At 40.9% G+C, this 19,391-nt stretch overlaps 1 protein-coding gene across 3 annotated transcripts; it reads left to right on the top strand.

Moving 5' to 3' along the window:
* Nucleotides 1-2,509: 2,509 nt before the first annotated feature.
* LOC139552042 (torsin-1A-like) lies at nt 2,510-13,469 on the top strand. Of its 3 annotated transcripts, none has more exons than XM_071363398.1 (5): nt 2,510-2,951; nt 7,483-7,748; nt 9,493-9,668; nt 10,377-10,504; nt 11,909-13,469. In XM_071363398.1, the coding sequence occupies exons 1-5, from the start codon at nt 2,762-2,764 to the stop codon at nt 12,151-12,153; spliced, it is 1,005 nt and encodes a 334-aa protein (XP_071219499.1). In that variant the 5' UTR covers nt 2,510-2,761; the 3' UTR covers nt 12,154-13,469. The 3 variants fall into 3 exon arrangements, with proteins under 3 accessions (XP_071219499.1, XP_071219501.1, XP_071219500.1); XM_071363399.1 differs by lacking the exon at nt 2,510-2,951 and adding an exon at nt 3,453-3,893; XM_071363400.1 differs by lacking the exon at nt 11,909-13,469 and having other exon boundaries at nt 2,533-2,951; nt 10,355-10,482.
* The last annotated feature ends 5,922 nt before the right edge of the window (nt 13,470-19,391 follow it).

The raw sequence follows: 19,391 nt of genomic DNA, 5'->3' as shown, positions 1-19,391 counted from the left end.
GTGGGTCAAACGTCCGTAACTGATAAAGAAAAAGCTGACTTGTTGGGGAACACATTTGCTAGGGTACATAGTGGGGTTACTTTGGATGAAGTATATAAGTAACGCAGGTGTGAGATTTTAAAAGGCCATGTTAATGTGTATAAGAAAAGAGATGCCGTTGACTCTTCTTTAGATGCTGTCTTTACCATACATGAGATGGGTTCAGCCTTAAAAGGCTGTGGATATACAGCCCCAGGTCATGATCAGTTGTGCTATGTAATGTTTAAGCATACCTGATAAGGTCATACATGTTCTCCTGGGATTAATTAATAAGATTTGGAGTGAGGGGGTTATACCTTCTGGTTGGAAACATGCCTGGTAAGGACCTTTCATGTGCTGATAGTTATAGACCAATAGCACTGACCTCTAACCTGTGTAAACTGATGGAAAAGATGATAGTCATATTTCCAGGAACATTGAGTCAATGTCAAAGTGGATTCCGTAAAGGTATGTCTACTTTGGATGCATTAGTAAAGGTGAACAATGAAGTTGAAAAAACTGGTCATGAAAGAAATAATGGCTGTCTTTATCTACATTAAAAAGGCTTATGACACTATGTGGAGAGAAGACATACTGATTAAGATGGAAAGACTTGGTATTGGTGGGAGATTATATAACTGGGTTACGGCTTTCTTATTTAATCACTCTTTTCGAGTTTAAAATAGGATACATTTTATGTGATGCCTATGGAGTTGTCAATGGTATTCCTCAAGGCAGTGCTATCAGTCCTATTATGTTCAACATTTTATTTATTTTTTTAACAAGCTATAGTCCATGTTGAACGATGATCGATTTGACTGGGGTTTTAAATTGTCAGTGGAGAAGACTTGTTATAAGTTCTTCTCAAAGAATAAAGTTGCTGATAATATACAGTTGTTTCAGTATGGACAGCCTATGGGGAGGGTTTCTAAGTACAAATATTTGGGTCTGTGGTTCAATGAGCGATATAAATGGAAAGATCATGTCATAAATGTTGAAACAAAGTGTAAGGTGGTGAATCTTATGCGCTCTTATGCGCTAGAATGGTCCAAACACACCAAGACAGTCGTGAAGATGGCACGACAAAGCCTATTCCCCCTCAGGAAACTAAAAAGATTTGGCATGGTTCCTGAGATTCTCAAAAGGTTCTACAGCTGCAACATAGAGCATCCTGACCGGTTGCATCACTGCCTGGTATGGCAATTGCTTGGCCTCTGACCGCAAGGCACTACAGAGGGTAGTGTGTACGGCCCAGTACATCACTGGGGCTAAGCTGCCTGCCTGCCATCCAGGACCTCTACACCAGGCGGTGTCAGAGGAAGGCCCTAAAAATTGTCAACCACCCCAGTCATAGACTGTTCTCTCTACTACCGCATGGCAAGCGGTACCGGAGTGCCAAGTCTAAGACAAAAAGGCTTCTCAACAGTTTTTACCCCCAAGCCATAAGACTCCTGAACAGGTAATCAAATGGCTACCCGGACTATTTGCATTGTGTGCCCCCCCACCCAACCCCTCTTTTTACGCTGCTGCTATTCTCTGTTTAGCATGTATGCATCGTCACTTTAACTGTACATTCATGTACATACTACCTCAATTGGGCCGACCAACCAGTGCTCCCACACATTGGCTAACTGGGCTATCTGCATTGTGTCCCACACACGACCCGCCAACCCCTCTTTTACGCTACTGCTACTCTCTGTTCATCATATATACATAGTCACTTTAACCATATCTACATGTACATACTACCTCAATCAGCCTGACTAACCGGTGTCTGTATGTAGCCTCGCTACTTTTATAGCCTCGCTACTGTACATAGCCTGTCTTTTTACTGTTGTTTTATTTATTTACCTACCTATTCTTCACCTAGTACCTTTTTTGCACTATTGGTTAGAGCCTGTAAGTAAGCATTTCACTGTAAGGTCTACACCTGTTGTATTCGGCGCACAAGACAAATAAACTTTGATTTGATGGATATTTATAGAGCTCTGATCAGGATAATTGATTACAGGTGTATAGTTTATGGAATAGCACTGAAGATTTGGCTTCAGAAGCTGGAAAGAATCCAGTGTATAGCTTTAAGGATATGTATTGGTGCATTTAAATCAACATCTGTATGTGCCTTACTAGTGGAGGCAGGTGAGATGTCTTTGGATATACGGCGTACAAAATTGTCATTAGCTGTTTTAGATGAGTGTTGTGAATACACTAGTAGACAAAGTAGTGGTTTTGGAATTTGAGAATTGAGAGAATGGCTGTATTAGTGAGATTCTGCTGGGTACCAGCACATTTGGGTTTGGAAGGGAATAAAATTGAAGACTAATTAGCCAGTAGAGCTTTGAAACAAGATATAATTGATATAAATGTTCCACTAGGTAGAGGTGAGGCGAAATGTAAAATCAGAGCCATTTTGATAGATGTGTGGCAGAAGAGATGGAACTCTGAGCCCAAGGCCCGCCATTTATATACTGAGTTAGAAAGGGAGATTTAGAAATGTTGTAAACCGTGATTGACCACACACTAAAGCACAGTAGGTGGCAGCATGCACCTTTAATTTTGGTTTGCGGACCGCCATTATGTCATAGAAGAGTTAGAAGCTCAGACCACAGAGTTGAGGCTCGCTCAGGCGGTGTTTTGTCTATACTCTATAATACCATTTTGTATCTCATTTCATTTAACAGTCTGCAATCAAGTTTGTTTAGGTAAATATACACCGCTAGCTAGCTAGTAAACACTGCCAAAGATGCGACCGTTTTTTCTGTTGGGGTTTCTGTTGTCGAACATCACTGCGACAGCGGCGATTGAGCCCATCAGTACCAGCATAGCGGTTGGTATGGCTGCGGCTCTCACCGGCTTCCTCGCAACCTACCAGAACTTGTTTTACTATTTTCACGAATGTTGTAGACCAGAGTGGATCTCCTTCAACAGCTCAGGTACGTTGAACATTTAGTACCGGTGTGTTAACGTTTCTTTTTGGGGGCATTTCCAATTAACGGCGTTGCAACTTTAGGTTTTTTGAACATACCCTAATTTGTATTAAGTAAAGGTATTGTGGTCCTTCCTTAGCTACTTGCATATTTTTGGCTCAGTCGGAACACCTCTGGGCCTTAACATAGTAGACTTTCTGAATATAATTTGCAGTTTTAACTTTACAATTCTGAAACGCTTAATGACGTCCATGTGAAAAACCATGGCCGAACGTAGCCGATGTTGAATGCGATCCCTTTTGTGGCTGTGGTAACGAGTGACAACCAGCTAAGTCAAAATGGGCTATATCGTAAAAAATCATTAACATAGAATGTAGCTTTTTGGTCTTCGTTTCAGGTTAGTGGTGTAGTTAGGGTTGTGTTTAAAATCCGATTGTAAGAATATAAATTGTATAAATATGCGGGGTTTATCCATTTATTAGGCCACGTTCATCTGCTATTCGGAACTAGGAAACTCGGAAATGCCCGATTTGATTTTACGTTGAACACTGCACGTGTATAACTTAATACCAGTTAGCAAATCTGAAATGTCCGAGTTTTATAGTTGCGGCTAGTATACCTGGTGACGACCCTTTTGCTACATATTTGCTTTCGCTGTTTTGTCGCATAATGATTACGTAGGAGGAAATAGCTGACTTGGACTCTTAACGTCTTTGCGTTTCTAAATTATAAACTTGGTAGCTAAATGTTTATTTGAAGTTAAAATGAAAGCAACATACAAAACCTACTTCGTATATTATGTGTTGATATCGAGTGTTTTTGTGAATGCGTTCGAACCAATCTCAACCACATTTATGGTCGGTTTGGGAGTTGCAGCAGTGGGGCGGAAAATATACAATTATGTATATGAAAATTGCGATTCAAAATGGATTGCTTTTAATTCAACAGGTATGTGTAAAGCTAAATATTAAATGGTTGATGTGTTAACGTGGTTTACTTAGGCTATTTGATCATGTAGACACAGTCAGTCCTTTTTCGTTTTAATCTTGCAATTGCTTATCGATCTCCACCAGTATACCGTTGGCCTACTAAAACGAGGGTTGACTTGGGTCGTTTAAATATTGGGTGGGCGGCTTGAGAAAACGATACCCTAAACCCATGAATGTAGCAGCCTTGTGCAGTTTATATCTATAGGCTACATAGAAGTTTGTCATTTATTTTAGGCTATTTTGTGTTGGTGCATAAACCCAAGCTTTTAGGCCTAATTGTACCCGCGCCAAATAGCCTACAACCTAATCGCCAAATGGGAACGACGTAGCCAATAAGAACTAGTAGTCTACGTTTACATGAATGGAAATAATTTGATATTAAACGGATTACGGCAGTAGTCAGATTATGCAATAGTAATGTAAACACCTTACTCTGCTTGTCTTAATAGTCGTAAAACCGAAATAAACACCTAGTTTCCTGAACAATCTTTAGAATTATAAGGACATCTAAACGCCTAAATTGGCGTTCCAAATGTGTTTGATATGCGCATGTATCCTCACCGTTAGCGCAAGCCTGCCAGTTTGGAACGAGTGAAGTGAGTAATTCTATATATTTTACTTTTATTTAACTCGGCAAGTCAGTTAGGAACTTATTCTTATTTACAATGACGGCCTACACCGGCCAAACCCGGACAATGCTGGGCCAATTGTGCTCCGCCCTATGGGAATAACCGTACACGGCCGGTTGTGTAACAGCCTGGACAGTTATCTATGCCTCTTAGAAGTAGTTCACATCAGGGGAGCAGAAGTGAGGGGGACATAACCTGGCAGGGGGCCTCCCTCAGTTTTTTGTGTGGATCTTAAGCTCATTCTACTAGGGCTGTCCCTGACAATAAAAATCTTGGTCAACCAAGAGTAGTCTTTTCTTTCAACCAATCGATTAATCAACATTTTAAAACTTTTTCCATAATCAACTGTATTTACTGAACTAGTCAGATGCTTTAAGCACGCTGTTTAATTTAAAAAAAGACACACAAATGACTCAAAGGGAGCCGGAGATCAATGTGCCAATTTCTTACCATTTCTACCAATTTGCGTGCCAGCTTTGACTTACATATGCACATTTTTGTGGAACAGTTTAATTTAGTTTATAATAGTCTTTGTCTCAATCATTGTCTGTGGTTAATCTACATTCTATCTAATAAAAATTATACAAGTCTAAAAGTTACTTTCATTGCCATTTGCCAACTATGTAATAATGACCTACATAAAGCCAATATAACATTGCAGCCTGCAGGTAGAAATTAAAAATAAATATCATATGAACTGCATGGCCTGTCTGGAACGAACTTGAAACATTGTATCAACTATCAACTGGGTCGCCTCAACTTGTGCTAGCAAACTTGAGACATTGTATAAAATATTCTGGGCCCTCAGTTTCCAGTGCCAGTGATCTCGTGACAGACACATCTGTAGGCTTCTTGTGCAAGGGATAAGAAGTAATCAGGTATTTTATGACGTTTCCACTGGAAACGTTGGTTATCGAAAGGGAGAGCTGGAAATATTGTTGAAATTCTTTGAGGACCTGTTGTCATTCACAATTGATTGTCAAAATACTTTGTTTACTTGCTGTTTGAAGGTGAAGAGAAATTACTTTGAGAAGCTCCACAGCTCATTAGTATTTCTGATTGTCTTAACTTACCTCCACTATCAGACATCCCCAAATGGGCGCGTTACAAACAAAAGACGATTAATAAATTGACACAACTCATAAATGTAATGAAATATACCAAACTTGTTTCTCAAGTGTAGCATAGGTTGTGAGTTCTGCAAAACACATGTCCACTCCGACAATGAGAACTAATGGTAAATGACTGTAATAAAAATACATTCATTGCATTAACAGAAATTACCATAACCAAACATTGCAGCTTAGACATTTTGGGATTTAATGGTAAATGTAGGCTACTACTGGTGATGTATGTAAATGGGAATTGATAGGCACAGCAAACAATGCACACAATGAAGTTACGAAACAATGAATACCCACGAAATGGCAGAAGAGTGCATTCTGGAGAGAGATGTGCATCTGAGCCACAATCCCCATATTCTTGGACCGTGGCATCCCGTGGCCTTGTCAATGGATTAGTCCACTGAGACGGGCACAAATCACACGTGTCTCTTGTGCCATAAAAATATATATATTTGTGACTGCTCGACTAAATAAACAATTCAATCCAGACCCCTTTTGTCATACAGTAGGCTAAACCAAAAAATGCACCTGTCCCAAGGGAAAGTTGCGCCCCTGTTTCACATACAAACATGTCCAAACTCCGTATCCAATATGCTTCCAAAAAATAACATGGTAGAATGTTTTTTTTTCTTCTGATTTTTCTCTATTTATCATGTACCCCAATTTCAGATGTCCATGTAAACAGGATTATTAGGGAAATCCTTCTTGCAAAGAAACTTTTTAAACAAACTATTATATTAATCTAACTATCCACAATAATCACATTATCGTATGTATGTAACCGTACAATTGTCTGATTTTAATTCAATACGAGAAAATCTGTGAAATAATAAGGTAAAGTCATGTTTGCTAAAGATTTGAATTGGTAGAAGAGGACGATTGATTTCTATTTTATGTTTGATTGTGAGGCAGTATACACATTTGACAGGTACAAGACAGGGACTTCAAATAGGCCTATGCATGTCAAGGGAACTATAGTCTAGGCTATTGTTCAGATGGGTAGAATGGAAACTGAAATCTGGACACTAAGTGTGTAACCTCTCACATAGCCTTAATAGTAACTCCTGCAGAATTAAGCATTTCTTGCAGTAAAATGATACACCAAATGTAGGCACAATTTTGACTCAGGAACAGGAGTGGAAAAATATGATTTCTTTCATTCAGCATCTTGAGAGAATGCGAATGCGCAGTTAGCACCTTTACAGACGGTATCTATCTTTATCAGCATCAGAAAAGCTAAAAGTATTTCAACCACATAAAATATGCATCCAAGCCGAACCGAAATCTTATCAGAAACATGTTGGGTCGTTTTCACAGCTTTCTATTTCCTTACAACGGTCAAACTGAAATTTGAAACATATAGTCTTACATTTTTTATTTTTTTATTATTACATATTCTTCCCGGTCCCTAAACATATTTGCTCCAAGTAAGAATCAGAGATGATCGAGAACTTTACTGATGTCAACTAAATTAAAGCATTCATTATGTAAATTTATGACATTATTCTGGTGAGCAAGGGTTTGTTTAGTCTTTCAGGGCAACATATAATGACAGAAGAGAAGAAGCTGCAAGTATCTAGTTATAGGCCCAGAAGTTGACTAACAAATCACCTACCAAAATGTTGGAAATCATATGCAGAAACGGCCAATCTAAATCAGGCAATATCCTGCAACCACTGACAAAAAATCGTTCCACCATCTGACTGTAGCCTACATATAATGGTAGTATAGAAATAATGGTCGTAGCACGTCCCATTCATTGACACTTAATAATCAACTCCTTCCCTGTCATCAGGTTTGGAAGTGGCCCTAGATCGGAAGCTGTTTGGTCAACATGTTGCCTCCAGAGTCATCCAGAAAGCTGTAACGGGTTTCATGAACAATAAAAACCCTAAAAAGCCCCTGGTGCTCTCTCTACATGGCTGGACTGGTACAGGGAAGAACTTCGTCAGCCAGTTGATAGCTGAAAACATCTACAAGGAGGGCATGGCCAGCAGTTTCATCCATCAGTTTGTTTCTACAGCTCATTTCCCTCATCTGAGTCAGATTGAGGACTACAAGGTAAAACAAGTATTTTGTTATATTGAAATGTAATACCCAGTAACAGTGGCAGGGAAATTATCAATGGAGAATTAGGCTGTAAAAAAAATCACTCTAATGCATATTCTATATCAGTGGTATTCAAATCTTACCCTACGAGGTCCGGAATACTACTGGTTTTCTGTTCTACCTGATAATGAATTGCACCCACCTGGTGTCCTAGGTCTAAATCGGTCCCTGGTTAGATGGGAAGAATGAAGGAGGGTTCTATATGATACAGGATGTACAGTACCATTCAAAAGTTGGGCTACCTACTCATTCAAGGGTTTTACTTTATTTTTTACTATTTTCTACGTTGTAGAATAATAGTGAAGACATAAAAACTATGAAATTACACATGGAATCATGTAGTAACCAAAAAAGTGTTAAGAAAATCTAAATATATTTTAGATTCTTCAAAGTAGCCACCATTTGCATTTGACAGCTTTGCACACTTGGCATTCTCTCAACCAGCTTCACCTGGAATGATTTTTCAACAGTCTTGAAGGAGTTCCCACATATCCTGAGCACTTGTTGGTCCAACTCATCACAAACCATCTCATTTGGGTTGAGGTCGGATTATTGTGGAGGCCAGGTCATCTAATGCATCATTTCATCACTCTCCTTGGTCAAATAGCCCTCACTGACAGTGTCACCAGAAAAGCACCACCACCTCCATGCTTCACGGTGGGAACCGCACATGCAGAGATCATCCGTTCACCCACTGCGTCTCACAAAGACACGGCGGTTGGAACCAAAAATCTCTAATTTCGACTCAGCAGACCAAAGGACAGATTTCCACCGGCCTAATGTCTATTGCTCGTGTTTCTTGGACCAAGCAAGTCTCTTATTATTATTGGTGTTCTTTAGTAGTGGTTTCTTTGCAGCAAATCGACCATGAAGGCCTGATTCACGCAGTCTCCTCTGAACTGTTGATGTGTCGGTTACTTGAACTGATGCATTTATTTGGGCTGCAATTTCGGAGGCTGGTAACTATAATGAAATTATCCTCTGCAGCAGAGGTAACTCTGGGTCTTCTTTTCCTGTGGCGGTCTTTATGAGAGCCAGTTCCATCATAGCGCTTGATGGTTTTTGCGACCGCACTTGAAGAAACTTTCGAAGTTCTTGACATTTTCCGGATTTACTGACCTTCATGTCTTAAACTAATGATGGACTGTTTCTCTTCTTATTTGAGTTGTTCTTGCCATAATATGGACTTAGCCCAATTTGGTAAAAGACCATCTTCTGTGTACCACCCCTACCTTGTCACAACACAACTGATTGGGTCAAACACATTAAGAAGGAAAGACATTTACTTTTAACAAGGCACACCTGTTAATTGAAATGCATTCCAGGTATCTCAAGAAGCTGGTCGAGAGAATTCCAAGAGTGTGCAAAGCTGTCATCAAGGCGAAGGATGGCTACTTTGAAGAATCTCAAATATAAAATATATTTTGACTTAAAAATAAAATAAAAACTTTTTTGGGTTACTGCATGATTCCATATCTGTTAATTCATAGTTTTGATGTCTTCACTATTATTCTACAATATAGGAAATAGTAAAAATAAAGAAAAGCCTTGAATGAGTAGGTGTGTCTAAACTTTTGACTGGTACTGCATGTCTTTTTTTTTGTTTTATGTTTTAGAAATAGCTTACAGCATAGCCGCAAAATATATCTTCACTGCTGTAGATAAGTCTGTTTAAACTGTTGTGACCATCCCCCAGTCTCAGCTGCAGCAGTGGGTCAAAGGCAATGTCACCAACTGCCCACGTTCCATGTTCATCTTTGACGAGATGGACAAGATGCACCCTGGCCTAATCGACTGTATAAAGCCCTACTTGGATTACTACGAAAATCTCGACGGGGTCTCCTACCGCCAAGCCATCTTCATCTTCCTCAGGTAGGCCAGACAGACCAGCAGTGTGTGATTTTTTTTTTTTTTAAGAATTCATGTTATGTTTTTGGATGCTTTTGTATTTTTTTAAAAACTGGATTTACAGTCCAAATATATTAGACATCCATCATCCTATCTTTCCCACAACTTAACGACTCGTTGTAGTAACCATGGTTTTACTTACCTAAACGTCAGCTGTGAATCAGATACGGCTCCCAAAACTAAAGTTCAGTTACTTCAGATTTTTTTATTTTGCAAATAAAATCACCACACATGAACCTAATGCATTTATAAACTACCCCATGTCCGGACCAGTGAGGAAGAAAAAGAACGTTGGACCCAGCTTAAAGTGGCAATATGCAACTTTTATGGGCGACCTGACCAAATTCATAGAAATGTGAGTTATAGACCTATAATTCTACTTGAAAGCGAGTCTAAGAAGTAGTAGATCTGTTATGTGATTAGTTTCTATGCTTCCAATTCACAAGTTTTGTTTTTGTTTCTTACTTTCGGTTTTGTACACCAGCTTCGAGCAGCTGAAACTACAATATTATTAGTTGTAGAAAATATATTTCACAGGTTTAGAGGGTACAATGATTGTGACAAAATAAGCTAGTATAGTGTAGACCAACTGAAATTAGGCAAACTATTCATTTTAGCAACCAGGAAATGGCAACTTTAATATCTACTAGTTTGTTTTGCTCATCTCCATAGCAACGCTGGAGGAGAGCACATCACGCAGGTGGCCCTGGACTTCTGGAAAGCAGGTCGAGACCGAGAGGAGATACAATTGCATGACTTAGAAGCAGCTCTCTCCCTGTCCGTGTTCAACAACAAGAAGAGTAAGCCACCTCTTTGCCATCCTTCTTTAGGGCTGAAGCCTAACTTATGCACTTTGTTAACTCTATTCATGGTGTTTTTTACATTGGATAAAAGCAGAGACCCAGAGCTGCAAAACGGTATATCATACACTGCATTTGAGGAACAATGGGAAAGTAGTTCTGCTTTGAAAGTTGATAAACTTGTAACCTCACTTTTGAGAAAATGGCCTTGGAATGTTTTGGTACATACTGGAGAGTTCTTCTTTGTCTACACCCATTCAGCATTTTTCACACCCTCTTAAGCCTTAGCTCCACCAATCTCTTTAAGGTTTGATCTGAGCATTCTGTCCTAACAGCGGTCAAGCATCCAAGCTAACTGGCTAACAGTTGTGGCAGTGACATTTTATTAAAATGGGCACATGCATAGTGGAGTATTTTGTTAGGACATGTAGCTAGCTAGCTAAACAATGAACCATAATCCCAACTCATGACGTTCCTATCCTGAATGAATCTGCAGGCAGCTAACCAACCAGGTTCAATGTTAGCTAGCTAACATTGGGCTATAACTAACCAAGCAAATGGCTCTGAAATACGAAATAATAAGATCATACATGTTAGCTAGCGAGCCAGCCAGCTAACGTTGGCTAGCTAGCTAACTGTACACTTTAACTTGAAATGAAAACGACTTTGTCAAAATTAGAAACGTGCAATGTCTGAAAATGTAGCTAGCTAGACTATCTTACCTTTATACATCATGGTTGGACACTTCTCCCTGTCACGGATGCCATGGTTGCCCTTAGTTAGAAGATGTAATCCGGAGACAGGTGTTTTCTGCATCTCCTTAGCTATCATAATCTAATTCCATTGATTTCAAAACTCTGTCCTCCAGAGTGGAGAGCAACACAATCATGGCTAGTGGGAAGGTTGCCTCTTTTTCTGTGGCTAAACCAACTAGACTCGTAATTTAACAATTGTATTCATATTGACAGATGGCATAAAAAAATTTATTAAGGCACATGAAAGTTCACATGTTCCAGAAGGCATTTCTGCCCAAAAATGCATTTTGATAAATAAAACATATATATATTACTTTCAAATGGCTCTCATGTGAAGTAGTGACCTGCGACATACGCCTAGTTTCCTGAAACGGATCACATGTTTCTCTAAGGACAGGGTTTTCTACTTTGTTACTACAGCTGGGGTTTGAAGACTGGGGATGCAATTGGAGACTTTTTCAGACCTTCAATACAAAGATTACCTGTGATATCTATATTCTGTCCATCTGCCTTTCTTGCCCCTGCCCATTTTATGACTATCCTTACTCCCTAGGCACTTGTGTACATCTGAGAGGATTGGGTAAGCAAATGGTGGTAGCTTCTTCTTGCCCATCTTATGACTGTTCTCTCCCTCCCTTTCTCTGTGTAGGTGGGTTGTGGCACACCAGTCTGATAGACAAGAACCTAGTTGACTTCTTTGTCCCCTTCCTGCCTCTGGAATTCAGGCACGTGCTGCTGTGTGGCATGGCAGAGATGGCCGCCAAGGGCCTGGAGCCTGACCAGGACGTGGTCGACCAGATGGCCAGAGACTTGGTCTATTTCCCAAAGAGCGAGAAGATCTTCTCCGGCAAGGGCTGCAAGACCATCGGTGGCAAGCTAGATTACTACACATAGTGCGTGTTTGAGATCGACTACGTTGCTGCCGGCGGCTGCAGACTGACTGATCTGTTCATAATGAGTGGTAATTTAGGATGAAAGGTGGTTCGCAGGTCTGATCAGTTGGTTTGCATTGTTGACGGCAATGTAGACTATCTCAGAGGGCACAGCTACTTCGTCTAGCTACCTCCTGCTCTACTAGGTGCACTTTCTTAATGAGAACATCTCTGCCAGTCCTCAGTGACTGAACTCAAAGAGGATGATGACCCGCCCATCAGGTCTCCCAATGTCAACACAACCATGTGGAGGACATCAATGGTCTCTTTCTGTTGTCACTTCTCCCTGAAGATGGACTACTGAGAGAGAGGAGGGCACATTTTAAAAGGAGAGAGAGAAAAACACTGAGGGGAAATGCAATTTTTAACCAATCAAGGTGCTTGGTCCTGACATGTATTCTGTGAATGAATATCTCCAAATAATGATTTCCTTTTTCATGGAATTCTGCTGCACATGAACTATGGCAAGTGAAAATGAGTTGTGTATTAGAAAGAAATGTGGTTTAAAGTTACAATCTCTAAATCATTTTTCAGCCAAATGGCAGCCCTGACACTTGGTTTGCTATCAATCTGAGGGGTGCTGGGGCCCGACAAATGTAACAACTCTCCAAACGGCAGATGGAGCTATGGATGCAAGGACTCTCATTCCATGATGAGATCAACGTGATGGTTATATTCTTCAAGAAACAATGAGTACATATTGTTAATCGAAATAAGAATTGGACGGCTGTAACTATTTCAGCTTGCCCCTTTAATTGTCATTGAAAATCTAGCACCTGAAATATTGTGTAGGTGGTTCACTGGATACCCATTAATTGTGTATTTTGTTTCTGTTGTTAGTACCCAGTTTACCAATACCTAAACATAGAAAAATCTGCCTTAAAACTTGCATCTATTTTGCCTTTGTTTTTAATCCTAACTCAGTCACCAGAAGTATTGTATACATTTCAAAATCTGTAAGTTTATCTTTGTGGGTATACAAGTATTTTGTTCAGTTCACCAATTTTATGACACATTTTTCAAGGTTGATCCAGATTTGTCCTAAATCATTTCATTGAGTAGTCCAACATTCCATCTTGATTAAATGTCTGCAACGAAGTAAATCCAATTGTAATTTGTTTTAATTTAACTTGACCACAATGAAACAATTATATGTTTTATGTATAAATGTATACCATGCCTTAGTTGGCACACTGTTCCCGGTCTAAACAATGCACAAAATAATTACAGGAAGGAAGTTTCACAATTTTTCATTAAAATGTTTTTACATGGGGAAAATCTGTTTTGTTTGAGTAAATGAAATATCAAACATTTTTGAAGGTATAATGTAAGAACTACTACGTTTAAGTCAGGACATCAAAGGAGGCATATTTGTACATTTTACACTCAAAGCATTCTAGCTTGCTCATTTAAGCCTTTTTTGGGGTGTTATATTCATGCGAGACCATAATTTAGCCGGGTTTTTAGTCAATGGACAGGTTGTAGGCTTATCTGATCTAGTCCAGAAGTGAAATACACTGCTCAAAAAAATAAAGGGAACACTTAAACAACACAATGTAACTCCAAGTCAATCACACTTCTGTGAAATCAAACTGTCCACAAGGAAGCAACACTGATTGACAATAAATTTCACATGCTGTTGTGCAAATGGAATAGACAAAAGGTGGAAATCATAGGCAATTAGCCAGACACCCCCAATAAAGGAGTGATTCTGCAGGTGGTGACCACAGACCACTTCTCAGTTCCTATGCTTCCTGGCTGATGTTTTGGTCACGTTTGAATGCTGGCGGTGCTCTCACTCTAGTGGTAGCATGAGACGGAGTCTACAACCCACACAAGTGGCTCAGGTAGTGCAGCTCATCCAGGATGGCACATCAATGCGAGCTGTGGCAAGAAGGTTTGCTGTGTTTGTCAGCGTAGTGTCCAGAGCATGGAGGCGCTACCAGGAGACAGGCCAGTACATCAGGAGACGTGAAGGAGGGCAACAACCCAGCAGCAGGACCGCTACCTCCGCCTTTGAGCAGGAGGAGCACTGCCAGAGCCCTGCAAAATGACCTCCAGCAGGCCACAAATGGCCTCCTACGGCCTCCACGTCTCCTGATGTACTGTGACCAAGAACCCAATGAGCTCCTGAGTTCCTCTGTGGAGATGGGAGAACCTTTCAGAAGGACAACCATCTCTGCAGCTCTCCACCAATCAGGCCTTTATGGTAGAGCGGTCAGACGGAAGCCACTCCTCAGTAAAAGGCACAGGACAGCCTGTTTGGAGTTAGCCAAAAGGCACCTCAAGGATTCGGACCATGAGATACAAAATTCTCTGGTCTGATGAAACTAAGATAGAATTTTCTTTGACCTTAATACTAAGCGTCACGTCTGGAAGAAACCTGCCCCCCATACGGTTAAGCATGGTGGTGGCAACATCATGCTGTGGGGATGTTTTTCAGCAGCAGGAACTGGGAGACCAGTCAGGATTGAGGGAAAGATGAACGGAGCAGAGTACAGAGAGATACTTGATGAAAACCTGCTCCAGAGCACTCAGGACCCCGGACTGGGGCGAAGGGTCACCTTCCAACAGGACAACGACCCTAAGCATACAGCCAAGACAACACAGGAGTGGCTTCGGGACAAGTGTCTGTATGTCCTTGAGTGGCCCAGCCAGAGCCCAGACTTGAATCCGATCAAACATCTCTGGAGAGACCTGAAAATAGCTGTGCTGCGACGCTCCTCATCCAACCTGACAGAGCTTGAGAGAATCTGCAGAGAAGAATGGGAGAAACTCCCAAGTAGAGGTGTGCCAAACTTGTGGAGTCATACCCAAGAAGACTCAAGGCTGTAATTGCCGCCTAAGGTGCTTCAACAAAGTACTGAGTAAAGGGTCTGAGTACTTATGTAAATGTGAAATTTCCGTTTTTAATTTAATATTTGCAAAAATGTCAAGAAAACAACTTGTTTTTGCTTTGTCATTTCGGGGTATTGTGTGTAGATTGATGAGAAAAAAAGAATTCAATACATTTTAGAATGAGGCTGTAATGTAAAAAAATGTGGAAAAGGTCAAGGGGTCTGAATACTTTCCGAATGCACTGTATGTACGGTCACAATACAGAAGGGGTCAGATGAGGTGGGTGCTAAGCTACAGAACTGTTTTGCTAGCACATATTGGAATATGTTCCGGGACCCATCCGATGTCATGGAAGAGTCACCGGCTTCATCAATAAGTGCATCGACGATGTCATCCCCACAGTGACCAACCAGAAGCCATGGATTACAGGCAACATCTGCACTGAGCTAAAGGCTAGAGCTGCCTCTTTCAAGGAGTGGGATCAACAGCTAGCTGTGGACCAACGTTAGTTAAGCCAACTCTCTGAATTTCAAAGACATTCAAAGTTCCTTCATTGAAGCCGCTACTCCGTAGGTAAAATTATGTGTACCTAATTCAGATAATGCATGTCATTAAAACAAGATGCCCAGCGCTTCATGCCCACGCTCTCCTCACCCGCATACTACACCACACTTGTCTGTCCAATGCATGTATGTAGCTTGCCCACTCCATAGCAAGCTGCTCTATCCATTGTTCATTTAATGTTGAGTTAAATATATATATTTTTTTTAAGTAGATTTAAAAAGGAACAATATAAACCATTACTTCTTTTGTGTTCAAACCAGTACAGAACTTTATTTTGCTGGTCAAACAGCGGAACGGAATGAAAAAAATTACGCTTCTGTTCAGAATGAAACGATTGGAAAATAATTTCACTTCCCAACCCAATGGTCTGTAATACCTACATGTTTCAAGCAGACCACTCTAGTCCCTGTGCACAAGAACGCCATGGTACCCTGTCTAAATAACTATCGCTAGCACTCACATCTGTACAAAAGAGAAATGCCATGGCGGCTTTGGTGCAATTTGGCAGGTACAGGTAACTGCATACTTGGAGTGTATCTGAAAGTGGGCGTTGCAAAAGAAGTGGGTGGATCAACAGGGATGGGTGTAACATCAGTGCCTCATTACTAGACAGCCATGGCCGGGTGCCCCGCGGTCAGCTTAATGTTTATATAGCAGGTTAAGAGAACTAACATAGAAGAGAATTAACTAGGCAGGTTAAGAGAACAAACGTAGCAGGAGATTAGGAGAATGAGTTTAAGGTTAGGAAATGGATTAGGTTTAGGTTTAGCTAAAATGCTATGGTTGTCGACAATGGACTCATCGTGCAGCCCAATCAGCCACGCAAAATGATCTTGAGTGGAAAAAAATCTGCCCAATTAGCTGATTTGCTTTCCATACACCCACTTCTGTTGACACAACCACTTTCCGACACACTCCATGTATGCAGTTACCTCAGAGTTTCTAAACCCAGAGGCGCAACATCGCAAATATTCCCAGGAACGCTTGCGAAACAGACCAAACAGACTAGGCCAGGGTTTGAGAGGTCATTGAGAGAAGTGAAGAATTCTTCCTTAGTTGTTAATTTTCTCGAAATCAAAAGACACAACCTAGATTCGAGCCAATGTCTTCAGTAGTTCAACATGTTATTACTCCAACCTTGTGAAAGTGACAAGCTAACATGTTTTCATTTTTGCCAAAAACAACTTTATAACGAAGGGGTGCCTTTGATTTCATGACCTGCAAATGTGCAGTTCGTTGCAAGACAACCGTTAGACCCGATTATGTGTTTCTATACATGAGCTTAGCTAGCCAACGTCGCCATGACATCGCCTACAAGTGTGATCTGGGATTTCTATTGGAGAAGCATTCCTTTTATTTTTTTATTTTTACCCCTTTTTCTCCATAATTTCGTGATATCCAATTGGTATACGGACTCAGGAGAGGCGAATGTCGAGAGCCATGCGTCCTCCGAAACACGACCCTGCTTGGCAGAGTGATGAATCACACTTCACGCTCTGGCGGTCCAACAGACGAATCTGGGTTTACAGAAATGGTTTGTCGAGATCGGTGTGGAAAAAGTTGACTGGCCTGCACAGAGCCTTGACCTCAACCCCATCGAGCACCTTTGGGATGAATTGGAACGCCGACTTTGAGCCAGGCCTAATCGCGCAACATCAATGCCAGACCTCACTAATGCTCTTGTGGCTGAATGGAAGCAAGTCCCCTCAGCAATGTTCCAACGTCTAGTGGAAAGCCTTCCCAGAAGAGTGGGGGCTGTAATAGCAGCAAAGGGGCGACCAACTCCATTTTAATGCCCATGATTTTGGAATTAAATGTTCGACGAGCAGGTGTCCGCATACCTTTGGTCGTGTAGTTTGTCTTTAGATTTCGAGAGAATGAACAACTAAGGAAGAATTTTTCACTTCTTTTATTGACTTCCCAAACACCGGCCTGGTCTGTTTGGTCTGTTTCGCAAGTGTTCCTTAAAGTCTCGTGATGTTGCGCCTTTGGGTTTAGAAACCCTGTGGTTTTAGCCTAGTCTTGCTAACACCAGCCTCTCTAGCTTGCTGTGTAGTCACATGGGTCACAAGTCAGCCATGCTAGTTTTAGCTCATGTGGTGCTTTCAAGACAACAAGGAACTCTGGGAAAGGAGAAAATGGCAGTGAAGTTTCAATAAGATGGCGTGTCAAGTGGAGATGAGAGTGAGAAGAATTGGATTACATTGGCGAATACAAAAGGAAATAGAAGTAAAGTGGTAGTGGAATGTAGTAAATTCAAGCCTAGTTCTGATTCTTTTTTGGTCAGAGTAAGGGTTTTGGATAGAGGTTAACTGGGAGATCCGATTGAAGTCTGTAAAAATTGAGGATGAGGTGGCGCCGATGAAAATAAAAACAAATGGGTTTATTTAGTTGTATATCTATGGAACGGAAAGAGCGTGTTATGTGCCAAAATAATATATCGGAATGGAATGTGTTGTGTGTGGATCTTCGAAGCAGGGCACCTATCAAGGGTGTTATCTTTGGGGTGTCGCTAGAAGAAAAAGAAAATGATTATTTTGACTATAACAAATACTCAGATGAAACATATTGTGCTATTTATCACAGACTACTTTCTCCTCTAATGCATCTTCACTGTCAGTTTCCTGGCCTCTCTTCCTCACCAGTGTCATGATCAAAGGTATGATCAAGAGCCTCACATACGCTATATCGTTTGGTCATTGTGCTGCCACAGAATGAAAAGGCCTCAAAAAAGCTTTATATACCAGAGCTGTGAGAAAAGTTCTATATTTTATTGAAACAAGGTGTGGTTCCTGTGGGGGAAAGATGCTATAGGGGAAAAGTTCCCGTGGGGGTTAGCATGGAAGCCAAGAAGGGGAGTGAGGTGTGTGTGTGCGTGCTCAAATACACATGCATGTGGGGGTCTGGGAGAGGAAGTGTGTCCTTCTGATGAATGTGCATGTGCCTGAACTCAATTTTATACACTAATTGTAGTCTCACCCATTCATTTCTAATGACCGGTCATTTTTGACCGGGAACACCACAGGTGTACAAAAGTGAAATAAAACACCCAAAATGTAAAGAAAATCATCAAAATGTATTTTGTGTGTTCAGATGCCCTGTGTGGACAAAGGCATGGAACCTTATGACAATCAGATTAAATGAAGTACATTTTTCAGAGAGAGAACTTGTAAATCGGTCCAATTCGACCGGAACAGAGCAGGAGTGTTAAAATGTACTTAAGTAGTGGTGGAAAAAGCCTTCGTGCAGTGTGATAAATGCAAAATATTTGGCCATGTGTCAAGTGTATGACGGGAGGGGTATCTATGCCAGCTGAGCCTAAATTCTGCAATTGTGGTGGTGAACATGCACCCAAACTTCTGAAGTGTCCTGTTTGGGCGAAGGAGACCGAGGCAGTAAGAATAAGGGCTGTCCAGCACGTCTCCTATGCAGAGGCATTGAGAAGAGTGGAATAAAGGAGTGAAGTTGAAGAAATAATGGTAGTAGGAATAGAGACACATAGAGACACCAGATAATATTCCTTGTCAACAGAGGGATCCTGACATGTTGCATGTCAAGAAGGTGGACTTTGTAGCCTTTATTGCATTGGTTATCAACTGCACTGCACAAACAGAGGGGAAATCAGAGAAAATAGGCATCATTGTGAGTGCGGCTGAGCATTATTTGGGACTCAAGGATTTTACAGCAGAGGCATTACAAGGAATCCTGTCGATCAGTGCTCTGTCCTTACAGGCACCTGAGCCTGTTTAGGGATCGCACAATGGAACTTCTCGCAAAGGAATATTTTTTGTTTCAATG

Source organism: Salvelinus alpinus, chromosome 24 (genome assembly GCF_045679555.1).
Source record: "Salvelinus alpinus chromosome 24, SLU_Salpinus.1, whole genome shotgun sequence".
In the NCBI taxonomy this organism is placed as follows: domain Eukaryota; kingdom Metazoa; phylum Chordata; class Actinopteri; order Salmoniformes; family Salmonidae; genus Salvelinus; species Salvelinus alpinus.
Note: the sequence above shows the minus strand (reverse complement) of the source record. Positions and strands in the feature narration are given on the sequence as shown.